Source organism: Camarhynchus parvulus, unplaced genomic scaffold, assembly GCF_901933205.1.
Source record: "Camarhynchus parvulus unplaced genomic scaffold, STF_HiC, whole genome shotgun sequence".
In the NCBI taxonomy this organism is placed as follows: domain Eukaryota; kingdom Metazoa; phylum Chordata; class Aves; order Passeriformes; family Thraupidae; genus Camarhynchus; species Camarhynchus parvulus.
The window spans coordinates 1-10,749 of NW_022148644.1; the positions used below are offsets into that span (position 1 = coordinate 1).

General features: G+C 55.8%; 1 protein-coding gene across 1 annotated transcript; it reads right to left on the bottom strand.

Annotated features, from left to right (window-relative positions):
* Positions 1–29: 29 nt before the first annotated feature.
* On the bottom strand, positions 30–5,306 carry CUNH19orf54 (chromosome unknown C19orf54 homolog; the record flags this gene model as incomplete). The annotated part of the gene is made up of 6 exons (XM_030970736.1): positions 5,241–5,306; positions 3,965–4,094; positions 1,621–1,691; positions 307–1,032; positions 175–189; positions 30–135 (listed from the first exon to the last, which is right to left on the bottom strand). Coding segments are annotated over exons 1-6 (1,058 nt in total), but the record flags the coding sequence as incomplete, so codon positions are not given.
* Between the last annotated feature and the right edge of the window lie 5,443 nt (positions 5,307–10,749).

Consider the following 10,749-nt stretch of genomic DNA (forward strand, 5'->3'; position numbering starts at 1 on the left):
ACAGCTGCGGCCGGGGGCTCTTCCCCTGCAGCGCCAGCACCAGCGCCGCCCCCAGACCCAATTCGGGATCACGCGGGCCCGAGGGGGACCCCAGACCCAATTCGGGATCACCCGGCCTGCATGGGGACCCCAGACCCAATTCGGGATCACGCGGGCCCGAGGGGGACCCCAGACCCAATTCGGGATCACCAGACTCAACTGGAGACCCCAGACCCAATTCGGGATCACGCGGGCCCGAGGGGGACCCCAGACCCAATTCGGGATCACCCGGCCTGCATGGGGACCCCAGACCCAATTCGGGATCACCAGACTCAACTGGAGACCCCAGACCCAATTCGGGATCACCCGGGCCCGAGGGGGACCCCAGACCCAATTCAGGCCCTTTTGGGACCCCAGACTCAACTGGAGACCCCAGACCCAATTCGGGTTCACCAGACTCAATTGGGGACCCCAGACCCAATTCAGGCCCCTTTGGGACCTCAGACTCAATTGGGGACCCCAGACCCAATTCGGGCTCATTCGGGCCTAAGGGGGACCCCAGACCCAATTCGGGGTCACCCGGGCCTAAGGGGGACCCCAGACCCAATTTGGGATCACCAGACTCAATTGGGGACCCCAGACCCAATTCAGGCTCACCTGCCCCAATTGGAGACCCCAGACCCAATTTGGGGTTACTCTTCCTGTTTGGGACCCCAGACTCAAATTGGGACCCCAGACTCAAATCCCGCAGCCTTTCCTCCAATTGGGAGCCCCCAGACTCAAATTGGGAGCCCCCAGACCCAAATTGGGAGCCCCCAGACCCAAAACACGACCCCTGCCCCAAACCCCGCAGCCCCTCCTGGCACTGAGCCCCCTCCCCAAATGCAGACCCCTCCTCTAATAAGGACTCCAAAAACCGAATTTGGAAGCCCCCAGCCCCATTTTGGAAGCCCCCAGCCCCAAATTCCCGGGCGTGGAAGACGTTGGGGATCTCGGGGTCCCTCTGGAATCGGGGTCCCAGCGGCTCCTGGGGGGGCACGGCCACGAGGAGGCCTAAAATGGGGAGGGGGCTTCAGAGGGGGACACAAAATGGGGAGGGGGATTCAGAGGGGGACACAAAATGGGGAGGGGGCTTCAGAGAGAGAGACCCCCAAAATGGGGAGGGGGATTCAGAGAGAGACCCAAAATGGGGAGGGGGCTTCAGAGAGATCCAAAATGGGGAGGGGGATTCAGAGAGACACAAAATGGGGAGGGGGCTTCAGAGAGATCCAAAATGGGGAGGGGGATTCAGAGGGAGCCAAAATGGGGAGGGGGATTCAGAGGGAGCCAAAATGGGGAGGGGGATTCAGAGAGACACAAAATGGGGAGGGGGATTCAGAGAGCCCTAAAATGGGGAGGGGGATTCAGAGAGAGCCCTGGAATTGGGGATTTTTGGGGGAATTTTTGGGGTGAATTTGGGGGATTTTGGGGGAATTTTGGGGTGGGTTTGGGGTGAATTTGGGGTTTTTTTGGAGGAGATTTTGGGGGGATTTGGGGTTTTTTTGGAGGGGATTTTGGGGGTGGTTTTGGGGTGGATTTGGGGGGAATTTTTGGGATTTTTTTAGGGGATTTTGGGGGTGATTTTAGGGGACCCCCCCTCACCGATGAGCAGGGCCCAGTGGGCTCGGTGGCCGCGGCGGCTGCACGGGGCGTGGTTGCTGTCCCCGTCATAGCTGGGGGGTCAAGGGACAACAGCGGCACCCCAAAACCCCAAATGGGACCCCAAAAACCCAAATGGGACCCCAAAACCCCACAGAGAGACCCCAAACCCCCAAATGGGACCCCAAACCCCCAAATGGGACCCCAGACCCCAAATGGAGACTCCAAACCCTAAATGGGACCCCAAACCCTAAATGGGACCCCAGACCCCAAATGGGACCCCAAACCCTAAAGAGGACCCCAAACCCTAAATGGGACCCCAAAACCCCAAATGGGATCCCAAATCCCAAATGGGACCCCAAACCCTAAAGGGGACCCCAAAACCCACAGAGAAACCCCAAAACCCTCAATGGGACCCCAAACCCTAAAGGGAACCCCAGACCCCAAATGGGACCCCAAACCCACAGAGAAACCCCAAAACCCCAAATGGGACCCCAAAACCCCAAATGGGACCCCAAAACCCCAGATGGAGACCCCAAACCCTAAAGGGGACCCCAAACCCTAAATGGGACCCCAAAACCCTAAAGGGGACCCCAGACCCCAAATGGAGACCCCAAATCCCTAATGGGACCCCAGACCCTAAAGAGAGACCCCAAACCCCCAAATCTGACCCCAAACCCTGACCCCAAACCCCAAATGAGCCCCCAGACCCCAAACATGACCGCAAATCCCAAATCTGACCCCAAATGGAGCCCCCAAACCCCAAACCTGACCCCAAAGAAGGATACGGGATGAGCAGGGGCCATTCCCATCCCAAACCCCAAAGTCTGACCCCAAATGTGACCCCAAACCCCAAACCCTGACCCCAGACCCCAAATCAGACCCCAAAGGATACGGGACGAGCAGGGGCCGCCCCAAACCCCAAACCCTGACCCCAAACCCCAAACCCTGACCCCAAATGAGCCCCCAGACCCCAAACCCCAAATCCCCAAGGATACAGGACGAGCAGGGGCCATTCCCATCCCAAACCCCAAACCTGACCCCAAATGTGACCCCAAATCCCAAACCTGACCCCAAACCCCAAATGTGACCCCAAAGGATACAGGACGAGCAGGAGCTGCCCCAAACCTCAAACCCCAAATCTGACCCCAAACCCCAAACGTGACCGCAAATCCCAAATCCTGACCCCAAACCCTGAGCCCAAATTGACCCCCCAAACCCCAAATGTGACCCCAAAACCCACAGAAAGATGTGGGACGAGCAGGGGCTGCCCTAAACCCCAAATGGAGCCCCCAAACCCCAAAAGGAGCCCCCAAACCCCAAACCCTGACCCCAAACCCCAAACGTGACCCCCCAAAGGATATGGGATGAGCAGGGGCCATTCCCATCCCAAACCCCAAATCTGACCCCAAACCCCAAAGGACACAGAACAGCAGGAGCTGCCCCAAACCCCAAAGTCTGACCCCAAAAGGAGCCCCCAAAACCCCAAACCTGACCCCCAAACCCCAAACAGAGCCCCCAAAACCCCAAATGAGCCCCCAAACCTCAAAGTCTGACCCCAAATGGAGCCCCCAAAACCCCAAATGTGACCCCAAAGAAGGATACGGCACAAGCAGGGGCCATTCCCATCCCAAACCCCAAAGTCTGACCCCAAATGTGACCCCAAACCCCAAACGTGACCCTGAAGGATACGGGACGAGCAGGGGCCGCCCCAAACCCCAAACCCTGACCCCAAATGAGCCCCCAGACCCCAAACCCCAAATCCCCAAGGATACGGGACGAGCAAGGGCCATTCCCATCCCAAACCCCAAAGTCTGACCCCAAAGTCTGACCCCAAATGTGACCCCAAACCCTGACCCCAGACCCCAAATGTGACCCCAAAGAAGGATACGGCACGAGCAGGGGCCGCCCCAAACCCCAAACGTGACCCCAAACCCCAAATCAGACCCCAAACCCCAAAGAAGGATCCCACACGGCAGGGGCCGCCCCAAACCCCAAATGGAGCCCCCAGACCCCAAAAGGAGCCCCCAGACCCCAAATGGAGCCCCCAGACCCCAAACGTGACCCCCCAAAGGATACGGCACGAGCAGGGGCCGCCCCAAACCCCAAAAGCCCCAGACCCCAAACGTGACCCCAAACCCCCAAATGTGACCCCAAAGGATACGGCACGAGCAGGGGCCGCCCCAAACCCCAAACCCTGACCCCAGACCCCAAACCGTGACCCCAAACCCCCAAAGGATACGGCACGAGCAGGGGCCGCCCCAAACCCCAAACGTGACCCCAAAAAAGGATACGGCACGAGCAGGGGCCGCCCCAGACCCCAAACGTGACCCCCAAAGAAGGATACGGCACGAGCAGGGGCCGCCCGCGCAGGAGGTGCCGCAGGAGCCGGGCCCGGTTGGGCCCCCCCAGCCCCCCCTGGAGCAGCTCAGCCCTGCAGGGCAGCAGCTCCTGCGCCAGCGCGGCCACGTGGGCGGCTGGGACACGGCAACGGCCCGGAGTGAGCCCAGAAACAGCCCAGAAACAGCCCAAAATAATCCCAAAAATATCCCAGAGTGAGCCCAGAAACAGCCCAGAAACAGCCCAAAATAATCCCATAAACATACTGAGAATAACCCCATAAACATCCCAAAATAATCCCAGAGTGAGCTTAGAAACAGCCCAGAAACAGCCCAAAATAATCCCAAAAATATCCCAGAGTGAGCCCAGAAACATCCCAAAATAATCCCATAAACATACTGAGAATAACCCCAAAAACATCCCAAAATAATCCCATAAACATACTGAGAATAACCCCAAAAACATCCCAAAATAATCCCAGAGTTAGCCCAGAAACAGCCCAGAGACATCCCAAAACCGCCCCAAAAACATCCCAAAAATATCCCATAAACATCCCAGAGACATCCCAAAAGCACCCCAAAAACATCCCAAAATAATCCCATAAACATCCCAGAGACATCCCCAAATCACCCCAAAAACATCCTGAGAATAACCCCAAAATAATCCCGTAAACACCCCAAAAACATCCCCAAAATCACCGCCACAATATCCCAAAAGTCACCCCCAAAAATCCTCAGAATCATCCCAAAAACATCCCAAAAACATCCCAAAAACATCCCATAATAATCGCACAAACATCCCAAAAACATCCCATAATAATCCTATAAATCCCCAAATCCCCCCAAATGTCCCCCAAACCCCCCCAAAAATGTCCTAAAATCCCCCCCAAAATCCCCCAGAACCCCCCACATGTCCCCCAAATCCCCCCCCAAATCTCCCCCAAACCCCTCCAGAACCCTCCAAATCTTCCCAAATCCCCCCTAAAATCCCCCCAAAATCCCCTCAAAACTGTCCTAAAATCCGCTAAAATCCCCCCAAAATCCCCTAAAATCCCCCAAAAAATCCCTAAATCACCCCCAAAACCCCCCCAAACTCCCCCCCCCAAATCCCCAAATCCCCCCCAAATCCCCCCACCAGGACCCCCCAAATCCCCCCAGGACCCCCTAAATCTCCCCAAACCCCCCAAAACCCTCCAAATCTTCCCAAATCCCCCCCAAAAAAACCCCCAAAATCCCCAAAAAACCCCAAATCCCCCAAACCCCCCCAGGACCCCCGGTTCCCACCTGAGAACATCTCCCCGTGGCGGGTGTAGCCCCTGGCCCGCGCTGTCTCCAGCAGAGCCCCCAGACCCAAATCCCCCCAAATCCCCCCAAATTCCCCCCAAATTCCCCCAAAGTCCCCCCAAAACTTCCCCAACACCCCCCAAGACCCCCCCAAATCCCCCCCCAAACCCCCCCAAATCCCCCAAACCCCCCCAGAACCCTCCAAATCTTCCCAAATCCCCCCAAAATACCCGAAAATCCCCCCTAAAATCCCCTAAATCCCCCAAATTCCCCCCAAAAACCCCTAAAATCCCCCCCCCCTAAAATTCCCTTAAAATCCACCCAAAACTCCCCAAAATCCCCAAAAATGTCCCAAAACTCCCCCAAATCCCCCCCCAAGTCCCCCCCACTCCCCAAACCCCTCCAGAACCCTCCAAATCTTCCCAAACACCCCCAAAAATCCCCTCAAAAATCCCCCAAAATCCCCCCAAAAATCCCCCCAAATGCCCCCAAATCCCCCTCAAAATCCCCCAAAATCCCCCCAAAATCCCCCAAACCCCCCCAGGACCCCCCGGTTCCCACCTGAGAACATCTCCCGCGGTGGCGGGGGACCCTGGCCGCTGTCTCCAGCAGGCCCCCAGACCCAAGTGGGGGGGTCCCAGCAGAGCCATGGAGAACTTTGCGTGGTTGGGGGGGTTTGTGGGGGTTTTGTGGGGGTTTTTGGTAGGGGGTTTGGGGGGTTTGGGGTTGGGGGATTTGGCTTGGGGGTTTTGGGGGGGGTTTGGGGGATTTTTTTAGGGGTTTTGGGGGGATTTTGGGGGGGGGGGGATTTTGTGGGGGTTTTGGGGGATTTTGGGGATTTTCTGGTTTTGGGGGGAAGGGGCTTTGGGGGATTTTGGGGGTTTTTGGGGGGGATTTTTGGGGTTTTGGGGGGACTTGGGTTTTGGGGGTTTTGGGGGGATTTTGGGGGGTTTTGGGGGTTTTGGGGGGTTTGGGGGATTTGGGGGTTTGGGGGATTTTGGGGATTTTGGGGGATTTTGGGGGATTTTGTTTTTGGGGGATTTTTTGGGGTTTTGTGGGGTTTTTGGGGTTTTGGGGGATTTTGGGGTTTTGGGGGGATTTTGGGGGGTTTTATTTGGGGGGGGGGTTTTGGGGGTTTTTTGGGGTTTTGGGGTTTTTTGGGGTTTTGGGGGGTTTGGGGATTTTTGGGGGGGGGTTTGGGGGGTTTTGGGATTTTGGGTTTGGGGGGGTGGGGGGATTTTGGGGGTTTTGTGGGGTTTTGGGGGGGATTTTGGGGGTTTGGGGGTTTTGGGGTTTTTGGGGGTTTTGGGGGGGAGTTTGGGGGGGGGAGTTTGGGGGGTTGGGTTTTGGGGGTTTTAGGGGGGATTTGGGGGGGATTTTGGGGATTTTTTGGGGGGGGATTTGGGGGGGATTTTGGGGGATTTTGGGGGATTTGGGGGATTTTGGGGGGGTTTTTGGGGATTTGGGGGTTTGGGGGATTTTGGGGGTTTTGGGGGGATTTTGGGGGGGGTTTGGGGGGATTTTGGGGGATTTTGGGGTTTTGGGGGGATTTTGGGGGGCTTTTGGGGGATTTTGGGGGTTTTGGGGGATTTTTGGGGGATTTGGGGGTCAGTTTGGGGGGATTTTGGGGGTTTTGGGGGGTGGGGGTTTTGGGGGGGATTTAGGTAGGTTGGGGGATTTTGGGTAGGTTGGGGGATTTTGGGGGTGCGGTTTTGGGGATTTTTGGGGACTTGGGATTTTTGGGGGGTTTTGGGGATTTTAGGTAGATTGGGGGGGATTTTGGGGGTCGGTTTGGGGGGTTTGTGGGGGTTTTTGGGGGGGATTTTGGGGGATTTTTGGGCGATTGGGGGATTTGGGGGGATTTGGGGGATTTTTTGGGGGGGATTTTGGGGGGGATTTTGGGGGGTTTTGGGGGATTGGGGGGTTGGGGGATTTTTGGGGGGGATTTTGGGGGGATTTGGGTTTTGGGGGGTTTTTGGGGGGTTTGGGGGATTTTGGGGGATTTTTAGGTGGTGGGGGATTTGGGGGTTTTGGGGGGATTTTGGGGGTTTTGGGGGGATTTTGGGGGGTTTTGGTAGATTTGGGGGGGGTTTTGGGGGTTTGGGGGTTTTGGGGATTTTTGGGGGACTTGGGATTTTTGGGGGTTTTGGGGGGTTTTTGGGGATTTTAGGGTAGATTGGGGGGATTTTGGGGGTCGGTTTGGGGGATTTTTTGGGGGGTTTGGGGGGTTTTGGGGGGATTTTGGGGGATTTTAGATAGATTGGGGGGATTTGGGGGGATTTTGGGGGGGTTTGGGGGGATTTTTGGGGTTTTGGGGGATTTTGGGGGGGGGATTTTGGGGGTTTGGGGGATTTTGGGAATTTTGGGGGATATTGGGGAGGATTTTGGGGTTTGGTTTTGGGGGGATTTTGGGTGGGATTTGGGGGTTTTGGGGGGATTTGTGGGGATTTGGGGGCATTTTGGGGGACTTGGGGGGATTTTTGGGATTTTGGAGGGATTTGGGGGGGATTTTTGGGGCTTTGGGGGTATTGTGTGTATTTGGGTTTTGTGGGTATTTTGGGGGTGGTTTGGGGGGAGGGGGATTTTTGGGGGTCCAAGGCCCCCAAAATCCCCCAAACCCCTCAGACCCCTCCCCCAAACCCCAACCCCCCAAACCCTCCCCCAGACCCCCAAAATCCCCAGGCCCCTCCCCAAATTCCTCCCCCAAAGCCCCCCAAATCCCCCAAAACCCCCTCAAGGACCCCCAGACCCCTCCCCAAACCCCTCCAACCCCCAAAACCCCCCAGGACCCCTCCCCAAAATCTTCCCCAAACCCCCCCAAGACCCCCCCCCCAAAGCCCCCCAGACCCCTCCCCAAAACCCCCCCAGACCCCTCCCCAAACCCCCCCCCCCAAGACCCCCAACCAGACCCCCCAAAACCCCCCCAGCCCCCAAACCCTCCCCAAAACCGCCCCATGATTCCTCAGGACCCCTCCCCAAAACCCCCCAAACACCCCCCCCAGACCCCGCCAAAACCCCCTCAGTTCCCCCCAGACCCTCTCCAAGTTCCTCCCCCAAACCCCTCAGGACCCCTCCCCAAATTCCCCTCACGACCCCTCCAGGACCCTTCACCTGTCCCTGCGCCTCCTCAGCAGCTCCCGGAGCCCCCCCTCCTCTCCCAGCGCCTCCCCCGCTCTCTCCAGCGCCTCCCGCAGGACCCGCCCGAGCCCGGGTCGGCGGCTCCCAAGGGGGTCCCTGAGGGGTCCCGGGGGGCGGCGGCGGGGGGGGGGGCGCCCGGCCGTGCCCGGCCCCGGGGTCAGGGGGCGCGTCTTCGGGCTCGCCTCTGATTGGCTGGAGTGGCGCGGGGAGGGCGGGAGTTGCTGAGGGGAGCCGCGCGGTGATTGGTTGGTTTAGTTTAGGGCGCGATGATTGACAGATAAGGGGCAGGGGAGGCGGGAGTTGCTGAGGGGAGGCGCGCGGTGATTGGTTGAATTGGCGGGGGATCCGCACGGAAAACGTCTGGTGATTGGATGGTTAAAGAAAAGGAAGGCGGGAGTTGCTGAGGGGAGACGCGCGGTGATTCGTTGATTTAGAAAGGGAAAGGCGGGCGTTGCTCAGGAAAGACGCGCGGTGATTGGTTCGTTTTGGGGGGTTGCTCAGGAAACGCGGTGATTGGTTCGTTCGGGGCGAGGGAGGAGGGAGTTGCTGAGGACGCGGTGATTGGTTGATGTGGAACGGGGTGCGCCGTGATTGGGTAATTTGGCAGATGAAGCGCGGCGATTGGATGGTTTGGAGCGGGGCGCGCCGCTATTGGCGGGGAAAAGTCCGGGATTTTTAAGGGAACATTCCCGGTTTTTCGGGGAAAAACTCTCGGATTTTTTGGGAAAAATTCCCGTTTTATGGAGGAGAAACATTCCCGGAGTTTTTGACCCCAAGTGACCCAAAAAACCTAAATAACCTCATAACACTAAAAATAAACCCCAAATAACCCCAAAAACCCCCAAACAACACCTAAAAATCCCCCAAATAACCCCAGACAAATCCAAATAACCCCAAAGAAACAAAATAAACCAAATTTAAACGCAAATAACCCCAAATGCTTTAAAGTACACATTAAAAAAACCCAAATACACCAACATAAACCCCACGAACTCCAAAAACACCACATAACCCAAAATAAACCCAAATAAGCCTAAATAGACCCAAATACTTCCAAATAACCGCAAATAACGAGAAATAAATCAAGCAAAACCCAAGATAAACCCCAAATACTCCAGAAATTAGCCCGAATAAACCCCAAACAATCCCTAAATAAACCCAAATAAAGCCCAAGTAACCCCAGTTCCTCCACTCCCCACCCCAAAACAGATCCCGCCCAATCAGAACGCGCGGCACTGAAACTCAGAGCATTGGCCCCGCTCAGCGATTTCCAGCCAATCAGCGCCCGGCTCGGCTCTGACTCATCAGTTGCCAGGTAGAGACCAAGGCCTCTCACTGCGTTAAATAATCAGCAACCGCGCGGGGTAATTGCCAGCCAATCAGAGCGTGTCTCGCTGATGACTCATCAGTTGCCAGGAGCGGAATTTGGGGAGGGGCGAGGTGACCATGGGGATGGGGTGGGGCCCCCAAATTAATCCCAAACGGGGTCGGGACCCCAAAACGGAGCAGGAGGGACTTGGAACCCCCAAAACCAAACACGGGGAAGGGGATGGGACCCCCAAAATTCAGCTGGGAGGGGGATAGGTCCCCCAAACAGGATGAAGCCAATTTTGTTCCTGGAATATGTAAAGTAGTTTATGGATATGCAAAAAGATCTATGAACATGCAACAGGCTGATATAATGGGAGAAAAGGACCATCGAGCAAAGGTTGCTATGGCCACCAAGACTCCCCAGTTATTTTCAGGGACACCCCTTAATTAATCTGGTTTTAATTAGATCAGCCTGTTGCATATTCATAGACCACCATGCATATCCATACACTAATTTACAAATTTCAGGAACTATTTTACATGGCCCGTCCTTGAGGGTGTCTCCCCATTTCAGGAACCTCCACTGAAATAGAAAATGTAAACCCCCTCCCTTTACATCATAATAATAGTAATATTAATCACTATAAAATAATAATTACTTTTGAAATTAAGGGGCACTCAGGCAAAGATATGGAAGTAGAAATAACAGTTCTTTATTAGGAAAAATTAAAAATACAAATGCAGCAGTACAAACAAACAAAAAAAAAACCGCAACAGTGACAGAGTCAGAATCCTCTGGGAATCCAGGGGAAAAGGTCGATCCTCTTGGAATCCAGTGGGAAAAAGGCTGATCCTTTGGAATCCAGTGGGAAAGGGCTGATCCCCTGGGAATCCAGCGGAAAAAGCTGAAATTTTCGGAATCCAGTGGGAAAAGGGCTGATCCTTTGGGAATCCATTTCTTACCCCCCAAAGACAGGGCAAAGGCAGGGCTGCAGGGTTTTTATAGGGCATCCCAAGGGTGGAGTTGGGGTTTGGGTCAGGGGAGGAGTTCTTAGCAACA